This window comes from Enhydra lutris, unplaced genomic scaffold (assembly GCF_002288905.1).
Source record: "Enhydra lutris kenyoni isolate GAN:26980312 unplaced genomic scaffold, ASM228890v2 scaffoldscaffold42, whole genome shotgun sequence".
NCBI lineage: Eukaryota > Metazoa > Chordata > Mammalia > Carnivora > Mustelidae > Enhydra > Enhydra lutris.
The window spans coordinates 11,579,382-11,596,011 of record NW_019154126.1 but is presented as its reverse complement, the minus strand read 5'-3'; the positions used below and the strand labels follow the sequence as shown (position 1 = coordinate 11,596,011).

Sequence of the window (16,630 nt, the reverse complement as noted above, 5' to 3'; positions counted from 1 at the left end):
AGCTCAGGTCATGATCCTGGAGTCCCGGGATCGAGTCCCGCATCAGGCTCCCAGCTCCACGGGGAGTCTGCTTCTCCCTCTGACCTTCTCCTCGCTCATGCTCTCTCTCACTGTCTCTCTCTTCTCTCAAATATATAAATAAAATGTTTAAAAAAATAAAATAAAATAAAATAAAAATGAACCTTAAAAGGAGTACCATTGATTGTAACACCAATAAATAAATGAATAAATAATGAGTTATAGAGCTAATAAAATATGTATAGGATCTGTATGCTGCAATTTTAAATATGTAAAAGTACTAAAGAGGAATCATAGAGCTAAACAATACAATAACTGAACTGAAAATTTCAATAAAGTAGCTCAATACCAGACAATAACAAGTGCCAGAAAGGACTGGTAAGCTTGAATACAGATCAGTGGAAATCATCTAAACAAAGGAACATAAAGAAAAAAATTAAAAAGAGCAAAGATAGCTTAAGAGACCATCAAGAAGACTGACTGATATGCATTATGGGAGCCCCAAAAGGATGAGATAAAGGGGCAAAAAGCTTACTCAAAGAAATAATGGCTGAGAACTTCCCATACCTGGGGAAATAGATATCCAGATCCAGGACACCTAACAAATACCAATAAGATAAACCTCAAGAGGCCCATACCAAGACACATTATTATCAAACTGTCAAAATTTAAAGATAAAGGTAGAATTTTGAAAGCAAGAAGAGAAAGGTGACTTGTGACACTCCCTCCCCAAAAAGACTATTGGGGATTTTTCAGCAGAAAAGTTGCAGGCTAAAAACAAGTGGGTAATATATTCAAAAGACTGAAAGAAAATGCCAACTAAGAATAACTTTCAAAAATGAGAGGGAGATAAAGGCTTCCTGAGTCAAACAAATGCTTAGAGAGTTCACCACATGCCTCACAAAAAAAAAAATGCTAAACAGAATTCAAGTTTAAATAAAAGACCCTTAACAGAAACCTAAAGGATTAAGTATGAAACACATTAGTTAAGGTAAATATATAGACAAAAACAGAATACTGCAGTAATATAAAAATAGTAGACAAATTACTCCTACTTCTATAAAAGCTAAAAAGCATAAGTATTAGAAACTAAAACTAAATTTTGTTAATGACTTTATTTATCAAAGTAATCGTGACATTATGAACACAGCATGTGGGATTAGGATCAAGATGGCAGAAGAGGAGGATCCTGAGCTCACCTCATTCAACAACACACCAAGTCTGCAATTACATATAGGCAAATCTCTTAAAGAATAACCTAAAGACTACCAGAACAACTCTTCCATGCCAAAGATATAAAGACTGCAATGAAAAGGGTAGGAATGGCAGACACAGTCTAGTCAGGACCCATACCGCTAGCATGGTATCTCACAAGCAGGAGGGATTATCACAGGGATTGAAGTCCTCCATGAGAAGGGAGGGGTTCAAACCCCATATAGGGCATCCTAGGGACCCACACCAAGATGAGCCACCATAATGTCTGGCTTTCAAAAAAAAAGGGGGGGCGGGGGACTCTTGGGTGGCTCAGTCAGTTAAGTATCTGCCTTCATCTCAGGTCATGATCCCAGAGTCCTGGGATGGAGGCTTGCATTGAGCTCACTCCTCAGCAGGGAGTCTGCTTCTCCCTCTACCATTCCCCCCTGCTCATAATCTCTCTCTCTCTCTCTCTCAAATAAACAAAATCTTTTTTTTTTTTTTTTTAAGATTTCAAATAAACAAAATCTTAAAAAAAAATCAGTGGAGCTTAACTCTAGGAGAGAAGGGCTATATAGAACACCGTGACTCCACTCTTAAAGGGCCCATATATAAACTCACTTGTTCCAAGACCCAGCAGTGAGAAAACAGTTTGATAACCACCTGGACCACACATGAAGGACATTCATTGACCAATTTTAGGGCATGTGCCAGAAGGGCACAGATCTGTAGGAATTTTATCCAGGAATGTAATTGCTGGCAGGTGCCATTTTTCTTGCTCTCCTTCTGCCTAGCTAGCCTGACCTGGACGGAAACGAGTTCTGACACTTCCCATCTTCCTTACTAGCGCCATTGGCCCTACCCCTGCATTCCACTGCAAATATGTCCTGCCCAACCCACCCACCCCAGCAGGTACCCATCCAATGCAGCTCCAGCCACACCACACCTGGCAGGTGGCCTTGACAGAATGCCCCTCCACCCACTGAAAGCACCTCCTACCAAGCACACATCCCCAGCCAAAATCAGTACCCGCCCATCAGCTCCTGCTGTGTCAGATGTGCCCCCCATCCCCCGCATCAGTTCCTACCCAGCTGCACCCAGCATGTGGTCTCAGCTGGGACCAGCACCCCTACAAAGTGGCTCCTGTCCCCCCATACCTAGCCAAATGGCCTCAGAACTAGTGCTCCTCCAAAGCAGCTCCTGCCCAGGGAGAGGGAATAAAGCCTTATGGAACAGTGCACACTACAACTGCAGGTAGGACTTTTGGCCAGCTACTCTACTTATCAACTCCACCCACAATCATAGCCCACATGTCTCAGCCCAGCCACAACAGGAGGGTGCAGGTACCTACTCAGGGGACACCCCGGAACACGTGATTCTGGGGACCAGTTGAACTGTACTTCTGGGCTCCATGGGACTCCTTCAAGACCAGGAAATGTCTTCCTTATCTACCTAATACGCAGAGACAACATATCTACCTGTCTACCTAACACACAGAGAGCTAGGCACAATGCAGAGAGAGGAGAATCTTCCAAATGAAAGAACAAGACAAAACCCCAGAAAAAGAACTAAATGAAATGGAGATAAACAATGTACCTCTTGGGAATTCAAAGTAATTGCCATAAAGATGCTCAACAAACTTAAGAGAAGAATGGATCAACACAATCGGAACTTCAAGAAAATATTTAAAAGCAGTCAGAGTTGAAGAAAACAAATGGAGGGTGTTATGCTAAATAAAATAAGTCAATCAGAGAAAAATAATTATCATATGATTTCACTCATATGTGGCACATAAGGAATGGTGCAGAGGACAAAAGGGGAAAGGAGGGAAAACTGAATGGGAAGAAATCTGAGAGGGAGAAAAACTATTGGACACTCTTGACTCTAGGAAACAAACTCTAGGTTCTGGAAAGGGAGGTGGGTGGGGGAATGGGGTGACTGGGTGATGGGCATTAAGGACGGCACATGATGTGATGAGCACTGGATGTTATACACAACTAATGAATCATTGAACATTATATCAAAAATTAGTGATGTACTCTATGTTGGCTAATTGAATTTCAATTAAAGAGTATATGATAACAAATGAAAAATCCACTAGAAGGAATAAACAGCATATTCAAGGACACAGATGAAATGAACAGTGATCTGGAAGAGAAGGTAATGGAAATGTTCCAAGATGAACATAAAAAAGAAAAACAAATTTTTTAAAATGAGGTTAGTTTAAGGGACCTCTGGGACAACATCAAGGAGATTATCTTTCTCATTATGTGGTTCCAGAAAGAAAAGAGAAAGGGGCAGAAAGCTTGTTTAAAGAAATAATAGCTGAGATCTTCCCTAACCTGGTGAAGGAAACAGACATCCAGATCCAAGAATTGGAGAGCCCCAAACAAGATGAACCTGAAGATGTACACACCAAGACACATAAAAATTATAATGTCAAGAGTGAAAGATAAAGGAGAATCTTAAAGGCAGCAGCAACAACAACAAAAGCAACTAGTTATATACAAGGGAATACCCCTAAGACCATGAGCAGATTTTTCAGCTGAAACTTTATATGCCAGAAGGGAGTACAGTGAAGTATAATCTACATGCTAAAAGGGGAAAAAAAAACCCTATAACCAAGAGTACTTTACCTTGCAAAATATATCATTCAGAAGTGAAAGAGAAGGAGTTTCCCAGAGAAGCCAAAGCTAAAGGAGTTCATCACCACTAAAGTGGCCTTATAAGAAATGTTAAAGTACTTCTTGAAGCAGAAAAGAGGCCATAAACAAACTTAAAACTGTGAAAGGAAAAATCTCATTGATAAAAGCAAACATAAAGGTAATGTACTGACTATTTATAAAACTATTATGAAAATTTAAGGACAAGTAGCAAAATCAACTAGATCTATAGTAATTATTTAAGGGATACACAAAATAAAAACTTAATATATGGCATAAATTACATAAAATGCGGGGGATATTAATGTAGTGCTCTTAGAATGTGTTAGACCCTATACAACTAAAAACTTAAAATAGACTGTTATGCATAGGATATTTTATATAAACTTCATGGTGACCATAAACCAAAAACCTTTAATAGATACACAAATAATAAAGAGAAAGAAATCCAAGCATAATAATAAAGTCATCAAAGCACAAGGGAAGAAAGCAACAGAAGAACTATAAAAACACCATATACGAAAAATAAACTCAAAATGGATTACAGACCTAAATGTGAAATCTGAAACCATAAAATTTCTAGAAGAAAATACAGGAAATAATTTCTCTGACATTGACCACAGAAACATTTTTCTAGATAGGTCTCCTCTGGCAAAGGGGAAAAAAGCAAAACTAAACCATTGCAACTATATAAACATAAAAAGTTTTTACACAGCAAAGGAAACAAAACAATATGGCAACCTACCGAGTTAAAGTAGATATTCACAAATGATATATCTCATAAGGGGTTAGTATCCAAAATATATAAAAGAACAACTCAACACCAAAAAAACAAATAATCCAATTTAAAAATGGGCAAAAGATCTAAATGGACTTTTTTCCAAAGAAGACATACAAATGGCCAACGACACATGAAAAGATGTTCTACAACACTCATCATCAGCATAATGCAAATTAAAACCACAATGAGGTATCACTTTATACCTGTCAGAATGGCTAAAAATAAAAAAGACAAGAAATGACAAGTATTGGCAAGGATGTGGACAAAAAGGAACCCTGGTACACTATTAGCAGGACTCCAAATTGACGTAGTCACTGTAGAAAACAGTATGAAGGGTTCTCCAAAAATAGAAAATACAATTACCACATGACCCAGTAATTCAACTACCAGGTGTTGACCCAAAGAATACAGAAATGCTAATTCAAAAAGATATATGCACCCCTATGTCACTCCAGCACTATTTATAATAGTCAAGATATGGAAAAAACCCAAGTGTCCATTCACAGGTTAACAGAAAATGACAGGTATATAGACACAATGGAATATTACTCAGCCATAACAAGGAGATCTTGCCACTTAGAGCAACATGGATGGATTTAGAAGGTATGATGCTAAGTGAAATCAATCAGTCAGAAAAATACCATATGATTTCTCTCATATGTGAAATTTAAGAAAACAAGCAAACAAAAATAAAAAACCAAAATGTCTGTTTTTTTTTAATTTTATTTATTTGAGAGAGAGTGAAAGCAAGCACACAAAAGAGAGAGAGAAAGATAGAACAAGCAGGGAGAGATGCAAAGGGAGAGGGAGAAGCAGACACCCACCCCAATCCATCCCCCCACTGAGCAGGGAGCCTGAGGTGGAGCTCGATTCCAGGACTTTGGGATCACAACCTGAACTGAAGGCAGATGCTTAACCAACTGAGTCATTCTATGTACCCCAAAACAGACTCTTAAATACATAGAGCAAACTGGTTGTTGCCAAAGAGAAGAGTGAGGGACTAGGTGAAATAAAGAGAATTAAAGGTACACCTATCATGATAAGCACTGAGAAGTATAGAGAATTACTGAACAAATATAACATCATATGTTAGTTATATTTTTAAAAAATTAAAGTACTACCAAAAAAACCCATAAATCAACAAAATAAAAGTACATAGCTACCAATGATTACTTTAAATATAAATTGTCTAAATGCTCCAATCAAAAACATATGGTAACATTAAAAAAAAGACTCTATATGCTGCCTACAAGAGACTCACTTCAAACCTAAAGATACATACAGACTGAAACTGAAGGGATGGAAAAAGATATTCCACACAAATGAAAATTTAAAAAAACAAAAAAACAAAAACTGGGGTAACAATACTTACTAAATGAAACAGACTTGAAACAAAGACAGTCACAAGAGACAAAGGCATTGCATAACAAGGAAATCAATCCAACAAAAGGACATAACAATAATAAATACCTATGCACCTAACATAGGAGCACTTGAATAGATCAAGCAAATAGTAACAGACATAAAAGAAATTGACAGTAATACATTAAGAGTGCAACTTTAACACTCCACTTATGGCATTGAAACATTATCTAGACAGGGAATCAATAAGGAAATGGTGGATTTAAATGACACGTTAGACCAGATAGGCTGAACAGACCTATATGGAACAATTCATCCAACTGCAAAATACACATTCTCTTCAAGTACACACGGAACATTCTCCAGGATAGATTACAAGTTAGACTACAAAACAAGTATCAACTTTAAAAGGACTAAATTTATATCAAACATCTTTTCTGACCACAAAAGATATGAAACTAGAAATTACAAGGAAAAAAACTAAAAAAAATACAAACACATAGAGGCTAAACAACATGCTACTAATACAAAAGGGAAATCAAAAAACACCTTGAGACAAATGAAAATAGAAACGCTATGTTCAAAAATCTGAGACACGGCAAAGGCAGTTCTAAGGGGATGTTTATAGTGATGCAGGCCTATGTCAAAAGAAAACAAAACAAAAACCTCAAACAATCTAAATTTACACCTACAGCAACTAGACAAAGAAGAACAAAGCCCAAAGTCAGAAGATGGGAGAATATAAAGATCAGAGGGGCCATAAATAATATAGAGATTAAAATTACTATGAAAAGATCAATCTAAGAATGGGTGTTTGAAAGATAAAACTGATAAACCTTTAACCAACTCATCAAGGGAAAAAAAAAGAGAACTCACACTGATAAATGAAAAAGAAGTTACAATTAACACCACAGAAGTACAAGGGATAAGACATGACTACCAACAATTATATACCAACAAATTGTAAAACCTAGGAGAAACAGATGAATTCCTAAAAACATATAAACTTCCAGGACTGAATCAGGAAGAAATGTAAAATCTGAATGCACTATTAGCAACAAAACTGAATCAGTAATCAAAAATTCCCAAAATTCCAGGAGCAGACAATTTCACAGGTGAATTTTAGTGAACATTTAAAGTAAAATTAATACCTATCCTTCTCAAACTATTCACACAAATTAAAGCAACGTTTCCAAATTCATTCTACAAGGCCAGCATTACTCTGTTATCAAAGCCAGAAACACTACAAAAAAAATTATAGGTTAATATTCCTGATGAGCAGAGATGCAAAAATCTTCAACCAAGTATTAACAAAACCCAGTTCAAAACTTTATTAGAAGGACCATTCACCACAAACAAGTGGCATTTATTCCAGGAATGCTCCAACATCCACAAAAACCAACATGATAATTTATGATAAAGAATCTCAACAAAGTGAGTACAGAAGGAACATACCTCAACATAATAAATACCATATATGAAAAACCACAGGTAACATCAGGTAAGCTGAAAACTTACCCTTACAATCAGGAACAAGACAAGGTTATGTCCATTCCCATCACTTTAATTCAACAGAGTACTGGAAGTCCTCAACAGAGAAATTAGACAAGAAAGAAAAGGCATCCAGATTGGAAAGGAAGAAGTAAAATGGTCTCTATGTGCAAATGATAGGACAATAAATATAGGAAATGCTAATATACAAAATTTATATATAGACATCTGTTCCATTTCTATACACTGATAATGAATTATCAGAAAGAGAAATTAAGAAAACAATCCCATTGACAATTGCATCAAAAATAATAAAACGTTGGGGCACCTGGGTGGCTCAGTGGGTTCAAACCTCTGCCTTCGGCTCAGGTCATGATCCCGGGGTTCTGGGATCAAGCCCCGCATCGGGCTCTCTGCTCAGCGGGGAGCCTGCTTCCCCCCATCTCTCTCTCTCTGCCTGCCTCTCTGCCTACTTGTGATCTCTGTCAAATAAATAAATAAAATCTTTAAAAAAAAACCAAAATAATAATAATAAAATACCCAAGAATAAATTTAACCAAGAAGATGAAATATCTGTACTATGAAAATTATAAAGCACTAATGAAATAAGTTGAAGACACAAATGGAAAGATATACCATGCTCATGGATTGGAAGAATTAGTATTGTTAAAATATCCATACTACCCAAAGCAATTTACACATTCAGTGTAATCCCTATCAGAATGCCAACAGCAAGAATATGCTATAGGGAAAAAACAGTCTCTTCGATAGTGTTGGAAAAAGTGAATGGCTACATGAAGAATGAAACTGGACCACTTCCTTACACCATATACAAAAATAAACTCTAAATGGATTAAAAACTCTAAGTGCAAGACCTGAAACTAAAAAACCCCTAAAAAGAAAACATAAGCAGTAAACTCTTGAACGTCGGTCTGAGCATAATTTTTGTGTAAGTCTCCTCAGGCAAAAGCAAAAAAAGCAGAAATAAAAAATTGAGATTGCATCAAACTAAAGCCTTTTGCACAGTGAAGGAAACCATTAACAAAATAAAGAGGCAACCTACTGAATGAAAGCATATATTTGCAAAGGATATATTCAATAATAGGTTAATAGCCAAAACATACAAAGAACTCACAGAACACCAAAAAACAATTGGATTTTAAAATGGGCAGAGGATAGCAAAGGAAACAATCAACAAAACTAAAATAAAACCTGTAGAATGGGAGAACATATTCACAAATGACAGGTAAAGGGCTAGTATCCAAAAATATATAAAGAACTTACCAAGCTCAATACCCAAAAAACTAAGAAAATCCAGTCAAGAAATGGGCAGAAGACATGAACAGACACTTCTCTAAGGAAGACATACAAATTGCTGACACATGAAAAAACACTCAAATCACTCAGCATCAGGGAAATCCAAATCAGAACTACAATGAGATACCACTTCCTACCAGTCAGAATGGCTAAAATTCACCACTCAGGAAACAAATGTTGGCAAGGATGTGGAGAAAGGGAAACCCTCTTACACTTCTGGGGGGAATGCAAGCTGGTACAGCCACTCTGGAAAACAGTATGGAGGTTCCTTAAGATGTTAAAAATAGAGCTACCCTACCACCCAGCAATTACACTACTAGATATTTATCCAAAGGATACAAAAACAGTGATCCAAAGGGGTACACGCATCCCACTGTTTATAGCAGCAAAGTCCACAATAGCCAAAATACAGAAATAGCCCAGATGTCCACTGACCAATGAACGAATAAAGATGTGGTGTATATATGTATGCAATGGAATTTTACTCAGCCATCAAAAAGAATGAAATCTTGCCATTTGCAATGTTGTGGATGGAACTAGAGGGTATTATGCTAAGCAAAAGAGTCAGAAAAAGACTGACCATGAAAAGGCTGAAAGACTGACCAGAAAAAGACATACCATGTGATTTCACTCATGAGGAATTTAAAAGACAAAGCAGATGAACAAAGAGCAAGGGAAGGAAAAATAAAATAAGACAAAAACAAAGGGAGGCAAATCCCAAGAGACTATGAACTACAGGAAACAAACTGAGGGTTGCCGGAAGGTGGGAGAATGGAGTAATTGGAATGATGGGCATTAAGAAGGGCACTTGACATAATGAACACTGAGTGTTAAATGCAACTGATCAATCACCACATTCTACCCCTGAAACTAATAATATGCTATATGTTAACTAAATTGAATTTAAATTTTTTTAAAAATGGGCAGAGGACCTGACTAGACACTTTTCCAGGGACACATAGAGGGTCAACACACACACAAAAAGATGCTCAACATCACTAATCATCAGGGAAATGTAACCCAAAAGCACCATGAATTATCACCTCACACATGTTAGGACAGCTATTATCCAAAACCTAGAAGATACCACGTGTTGGCAAGGATGTGGAGAAGAGGTAGGTCCCTCAAACAGTGTTGGTGCGAATGTAAACTTCATACAGCTGAAACAGTATGGACTTTCCTTAAAAAACTAAAAATAGAACTACCAAATGACCCAGCAATCCCACTTCTGGGTATAAACCCAAACTGGATGATATCAGTACCTTGAAGGCTTAGTTGCATTCCCACGTTCAGTGAAGCATTTTTCCCAATAGCCAAGACAGGGAAACAACCTACATGTTCACTGACAGATGAAGGGATAAAGAAACTGTGGTATATATATGCACAAAGATTACTTAGCCTTCATAAAGGAGATCCTGCCATTTCCAACAATGGATGAAGGATGGACCTTGAGTGCATTATGTAACGTGAAATAAGTGAGAGTAAGACAATTACCACATGAGTTTTTTTTTTTTTTAAGATTTTATTTATTTGACAGAGTGAGAGATCACAAGTAGGCAGAGAGGCAGGCAGAGAGAGAGGGGGGAAAGCAGGCTCCCTGCTGAGCAGAGAGCCCCATGCGGGGCTCGATCCCAGGACCCTGGGATCATGACCTGAGCTGAAGGCAGAGGCTTAACCCACTGAGCCACCCAGGCACCCCATGAGCTCATTTTTAAAAATTTCTTATTTTTTTATTATGTTATATTAGTCACCATACAGTACATCATTAGTTTCTGATGTAATATTCCGTGATTCATTGTTTGTATAACACCCAGCACTCCGTGCAATACATGCCCTTCTTAATATCCACCCAAAGATACAGATGAAGTGAAAAGAAGGGCCACATGCATCCAATGTTCACAGCAGAAATGTCCACAATAGCCAAACTGTGGAAAGAGTGGAGATGCCCTTCGATAGACAAATGCATAAAGAAGACGTAGTCCATATACACAATGGAATATTACTCAGCCTTCAGGAGACCAGGGACTTCGTATTTTTGCCATTGCTACTGCTCCCCTATCTGCCAAGAGTTGAATTTCCTCAATTAGCTAAGCTTCACTATTCCAGTCCGTAAAAAGAAGAGAATAACACCTTCTTGCTGGTGGTGGAAGGTTTTCAACATTGAAAAACTAGCATCTAATACAGTAGCTGCTGTATAGTAGACACATAATATTGGCTAAAGATTAGACACTTGCAGTCCTACCAAATGAGGTATGTATAATATCCTACATGTCCACACTCTTTGGAATAACATACTGGAAACCAACCTAGTCACCTATTAACAGAGGACTTGATTAAATATATTGCGACATATGCACACAACGGAACACACTACACAGCCTGTAAGGCAACTTTATCCGTATTGATGTAGAAAAAATCTTCAAGATCTACTTGTGAATAAAAGCAACATATAGCCAAGTGTGCATGGTGGGCTGCCATTTGTGTCAAAGACTACAGTAAATAATACAAGTTTGAATTATCTTTTGGGTGAAAATGCTCTAACATTTATAAGAAACAAGCAACAGTAGCTACTGGTTGGAAGAGGAGGAGGAAGAGAAACTCCACTACCATTTTAACACTTCTAGATCTGGGGACCCATGTGAGCCACTTAACATGTGCAAACTAGTTCATCAATCCATCAAGATAGTCCTTGTCCTATTGGATACCTAAAACCCCACATCAGAATCTCCCAACCATCTGTCACACTGCCCTAAAAACATCTCAGATGGGAGACTGGGCCTGGCCACTTGCTCTACAGTCCCAGTCCTACAATCATCCTAGCTCAAGTATAGCAAGGCCATTTGGGAAAGGGACAGTCTTTAAAATCTCCCAGCTCTAGCATCGGTCTCAGATGGGCAGATCCTTTTTATATTTTCAGATTATCTTAACTCTTACATTCCAGCCCGCTTTGGCCACCCTGTACCTCTGAAGTCTTCATAACTAGAGTTAACGACCATGGATGTGTTAGCTAAGACAACCATTTCCTTGAGGACTTTCTCTTCACCCTTAGAAGAGTCCCTAGATTATGCCATCAATAAGAGTAATAATATAATAGTCATAACGGCTCTCAGGTAACTGAGTACTTTGTCAGTCACTAGGTTAAAGGCTTTAACATTTTCATTTTTTTACTTTTTTTTTAACAATGTTAAATCATATTGCATCAACTCTATGATGTAGATTGTTTCCATTTTATAGGAGAGGAAACTGAGGCTGTGTGCCAAACTTCATTCCATCTGTTCTCTCACTTTATGAGGAATCCCAACCAACTAGTCAAGCCCCAGGAATCCAGTTTATGAACAGTGTTCTTTTTTTAACCTTTTTTTTTTTTTTTTTTTTTTTTAACTGCAGGGTAACAGGAGGGATAATACTCTTTGGTCTGGGCTTCTGGAAGAATACATTTGACTCCTTTGGTCATAAAATTCAGACAACTTGTAGCTAGTCTGTTATTTTGCTGTGACACAGGGAACAGCCAATTCTTACCCTATTGTCTTCCTGGATCTCCCAGTCGCTGGAAAAAGTTGCCAGTTGCTGCCCCTGAGAACAGTTCGAAAACTGGAAAAGACTGGAAAACATCCTTCGGTTCTCTTGAGTGTCCGGAAAGATGGCATCCTGGAAATTGACTCCGTGAGGCAAGAGATTGTAATTCTCATCCATCCTAATGGGGAAAAAAGGAAAAATCTCAACTCTAGACTGGACAGCCATAGGGCATACCAGCTTTCATCAAGAGTTGTAAAGACTGGCAATCTCGCCATTACACTAGTTCTCACGTGGCTCTCATTCAAGGACTTACCATTTCTAAATGTTTCTCTGCCTCACATTAGAGGAAGCTATCCTTAAGGTTTTCCCAAAGGGGAGTTTGGGTGAAGGGTTGTGGGGGTGGGGGTGTGCATATGGGTTTGTCTACTTGTAGATCTCCCAAGTGGCCTTCTTTCTCACTGGGTGTTCCTCGTTTCTTGACCAAAGGAAAGCCAGTTCTAATGACCCAGGTTCGAATCCTGCCATTGCTACTGCTCTTCTGTCAAGAGTTGAATTTCCTCTATTAGCTAAGCTTCACTATTCCAGTCTGTAAAAAGAGAATAACACCTTCTTGCTGGTGGTGGAAGGACTGCACTAGATCAAGTAGCTGGCATAGAGAACGGTAGAGATCTTAACATTGTTATAGAGCTCAGAGTAAACGGTGTTGGAAAGAGAAAGAAATCCCGTAGAGGGAGAGGAGGTCAAAGTTACCCTTCAGTACAAAGAAGTGATGGAGGCCTCGTCAGGGAGCCTCCACTGCCACTTTCCCCTGTGACACTGCCCAGAATCTGTTCTCATCTCACTGGGTCCCAGAATAACAGGGGAGGAATGATTTGTATGCGGCTGTTAACGCACTTCAGGGCAACACAGCCCTGTGAAATGGAAATCTGTCAGACTACCAGTTGACTCTGTATTTCTGCCCTAACTTTTTGTAACTATGTCAGAGGGAAAGATGAAAGAGCTGGCTGACCACCACACAGCCACCGGACAAAGCTCTTTCATGATAAAAATCAGGGGAAAAATCATGTCTGCTTAAGTTCTCCAGCTCTTTTTTTTCTTTGGAAAAGAAAGTTTCAGTGATTAATAGTTTTATAGCTGGGGTCTCAGTGTCCTTCCTAAGGAAATACATGAAAAAGCAGAGTTAAGTTTCTTTGCATCAAGGATACTATCTCACTCCTTGCTGACTTTATTTAGAAACTATACTTCCTCAGCAATTAAAGAAAAAAAAACTTAATCTCACTAAACCACTCAAGCCAACACGAAGCACGCCACGTATTCTAAACTTAGAGGTTCTGGCTTCAATACGGGAAACATGTGTTGCCATGAGCTTATGAACGCCCCCCGGGTGCATCTTACTTTTTTTTTTTTTCTTTCTCAGCAGGATGTGAAGTCTCAAGAACTAAAATTGAGTCTGCAGACTGGGGTCACAGTCATTCCAACTGTCCTTGCTGCCACTTCACAGACTGGGAAAACTGGAACCATTACCAGTCTCAACTGTGGATTAATTCCCTCACTAGTTTAATATGGAGGTTACATTCTAGTTCAAGGCTTCTCTCAGCTGTTCTATACCACCCTGATTCAACTGGAGACAGCCAATGCATTCAGGGTTCCACCTGTTCTCCATTTCAAACTGCAAACCCATCGACTGAATTCTTATACACGTGAATTCCATCTTGACTGCAGGCCAACTTTCATGGAACTTAACAAGATTCCAGGAGCCTCCAGTCAGAGAGCACCGCCTGCCTGTTTCACCTATACTCTTCAAAGCACTCTGAACCAGACACCCCTCCAGAAGGCCCCCACAGAAACCTTTGCTATTTTGCAAAGCCCAGCGCTGAGGTCCGATGGTGGTGGATAAAGAGTCAAACAAAAACAGCTGGGCTGCATTCCACACCATGCCTATCTTGGCATTTCAGCAGGTGGGGAAAAGAGGGACTACTCCTTCCGCATCTACCCTGCACCAGGTGTTCTGCGTAATTGTGCGCTAGTCTCAACCAAGCTTGTTTCTCACATTATGGAAGTGAGGACAGGGAGGTTCTTCAAAAGACAATTTTCTCAAAAAAAAAAAAAAAAAAATCGCAGGAGGAGCAGAGCCAGAATTCCAACGAGTCTGATTTCAAAATTTGGGGTTTCTTCCCCCCTCCTCACCATCCCAAGCTACTTCCAGGGAATCCAATTAAAAGTATACATTTAAAGGAAAAGAGTCAAATGGATTTTTGGAAACCACCTTGGGCTTTTGCCTGAAACAATCTTCTACGCTTTAAGCACAGAAATCAAACCTCGTTTTGTTTGTTTTTAACAGCCTTAGCCAAATGCACCCAGGACCTTTGTCAGACGTCCCACGGAGCAGGAGAGAATAAAGAGGAAGGAAAAGGAGCCCAAGGCTTATTCCTGAATGGCACGGACAGGATTCCCTGTTGTTCCGGGCCTGGCTCCAGATAACGGTGCCCTCGGGAGGTCATGAAATAGCTGGAGGAGGAGGTGTGGGCGGGAGGTGCCGCGCTCACCTGAGGAAGAAGAAATAGGAGTAGTCCTGGACCACGGTGTGGGAGTGACATGAGAAGTAGCCCAGGCCGGTGAGGTTGAGTCTGGAGCCTGCGGGAACCTCGAGCATGCTGCCCCACGCCTGGTCGCACAGCATCTCGATCTCGGCCGAGTAGAAGAGCCCCGCATCGCTGGCCTCGTACTGCCACGGCAGGTAGTTGTACAGGCCGTGCACCTCCTGGTGCAGCGCCAGCACCTTGGCGTACACGATGATCTCGGCCAGCTCCGCGCGGCAGCCCTCGCTCAGGGGTCTCCACTCGGAGGGCAGCTGGCAGCCGCGGGTGGTTTCGAGCCGGCCGGCCAGGCAGAGCGCCGCGAGCAGCAGTGGGCGCAGCATGCCGGCGGCGGGAGCGGGCGGCTGGAGCGGGCGGAGGGCGCGGCCGGGTTCGGCGCTGCGCCCTGTGCGCACTAGCCTGGGCGCATGGCAGGGACGCCCGGGACTGGCAGGACAGAGCGGGGTGGCGCGGCCGCGGCGAACAGGAGGCGTCGGGGAGCCCGGAGCGCCCGCCCCGGCCGACAGCGCCGCCCCGCCGGCGGGCGAAGGGCAGCCCTGAGCGCTGAGCTCGGAGCAGCTCTCTCCACCGCTGAGCTTATCGCGCCCGGCCCTCGCCCGCGACGCTTTAAAGGGTCTCGGGGCGGGCCAGCTGCCCGCCTCCTGCCCAGCCCCCCGCGACGGGGCGTGGGCGGCGGCGGGAGAGGGCGGGGAGGCGGCCGCGGTGGGCGTGGGCCCCGGCCCAGGGGCGCTCGGGAGCCGCGGGGTGCGGTGTCCGTACCCCCTGGCTCGGCGCGAAGTCGGGGAGTGCGGAGCCTGCGCGGGAAGGTCGCTCGCTGCCGGGAGCGGCGGCCCAGCCCTCCTCCCTGGCCCCACGGATGCGCTGGTCAGAGCTTTCCAAGCGGAAAGCCTGTTCCAAACGCGTGGCCTTCAGACGACAATCGTTGTGGCTTTGCATGAGTCTTCGGCAGACGCGTTTACATTTTCTGTGTCGTTCTTTTAGAGTCAAAATGCGTAGAAATCAACTTCTGTTTCACGGAGGTTCATTCGGAAACTCAGCGTGGGCTAATAAACTTTTTTGGAGATCTCTCTTTCGCTCTCTTTCAAGTTGCTTATTTCATGATAATCTTAGGAAAGCCTTAATAAAAGATCTGAAAAGCCATTTTGTCCTGATTTTGCTAAAGCGGCATGATTTATATAATTCCTACTTCCAGATTCTGAACACCCTACACCCGAGGAATAAATTAAGAAGTAAATTCCAACCAGCTTTTCACGAGTCAGTGCGTGAGTCTGATGAGACTCAGGCTCAGCAGTCTCTCTCTCTCTCTCAACTCAGTAGCTCCTTTTATGTCCAAATGGCCTGAAGTGTTCCTGATATAGTAAGAAAAAGAAAAAAGAGGACATTAATTTATAACTATATAATATTTTTATATATGCATTACATCATGCATATAATCATGCACGTAATATGCATTCCATGGTACTTGTCCTACATATTGTATGTAATATATATTTATAATAAATATGTAAGCAGAACTGCCTTAACATGGAAGACTCCTTGTGCCCTAATCATCTTATTTACTAGGGTTTCTGCAAGTGTGAGTCTCGGAGCCCCGCTAAATTTTTCCATGCCTTATAGGGAAAGTTCTTAGGGAATTCTGTAAGGAAAGGTGAGGAGAAAAGAGGATTAAAAAAAAAGAAAAAAGAAACTTC

At 40.8% G+C, this 16,630-nt stretch overlaps 1 protein-coding gene across 1 annotated transcript in view; it reads right to left on the bottom strand.

Annotated features, from left to right (window-relative positions):
* Window positions 1-15,462, bottom strand: part of LOC111155545 (coiled-coil domain containing 3) — a 115,384-nt gene extending 99,922 nt beyond the window's left edge. Inside the window, exons 1-2 of the mRNA XM_022515755.1 lie at window positions 14,889-15,462; window positions 12,346-12,520 (exon numbers count right to left, since the gene is read on the bottom strand). Coding sequence (XP_022371463.1) covers window positions 12,346-12,520; window positions 14,889-15,262 — 549 coding nt within the window. The 5' untranslated portion in view covers window positions 15,263-15,462. The remainder of the gene's footprint in view (window positions 1-12,345; window positions 12,521-14,888) is intronic.
* Between the last annotated feature and the right edge of the window lie 1,168 nt (window positions 15,463-16,630).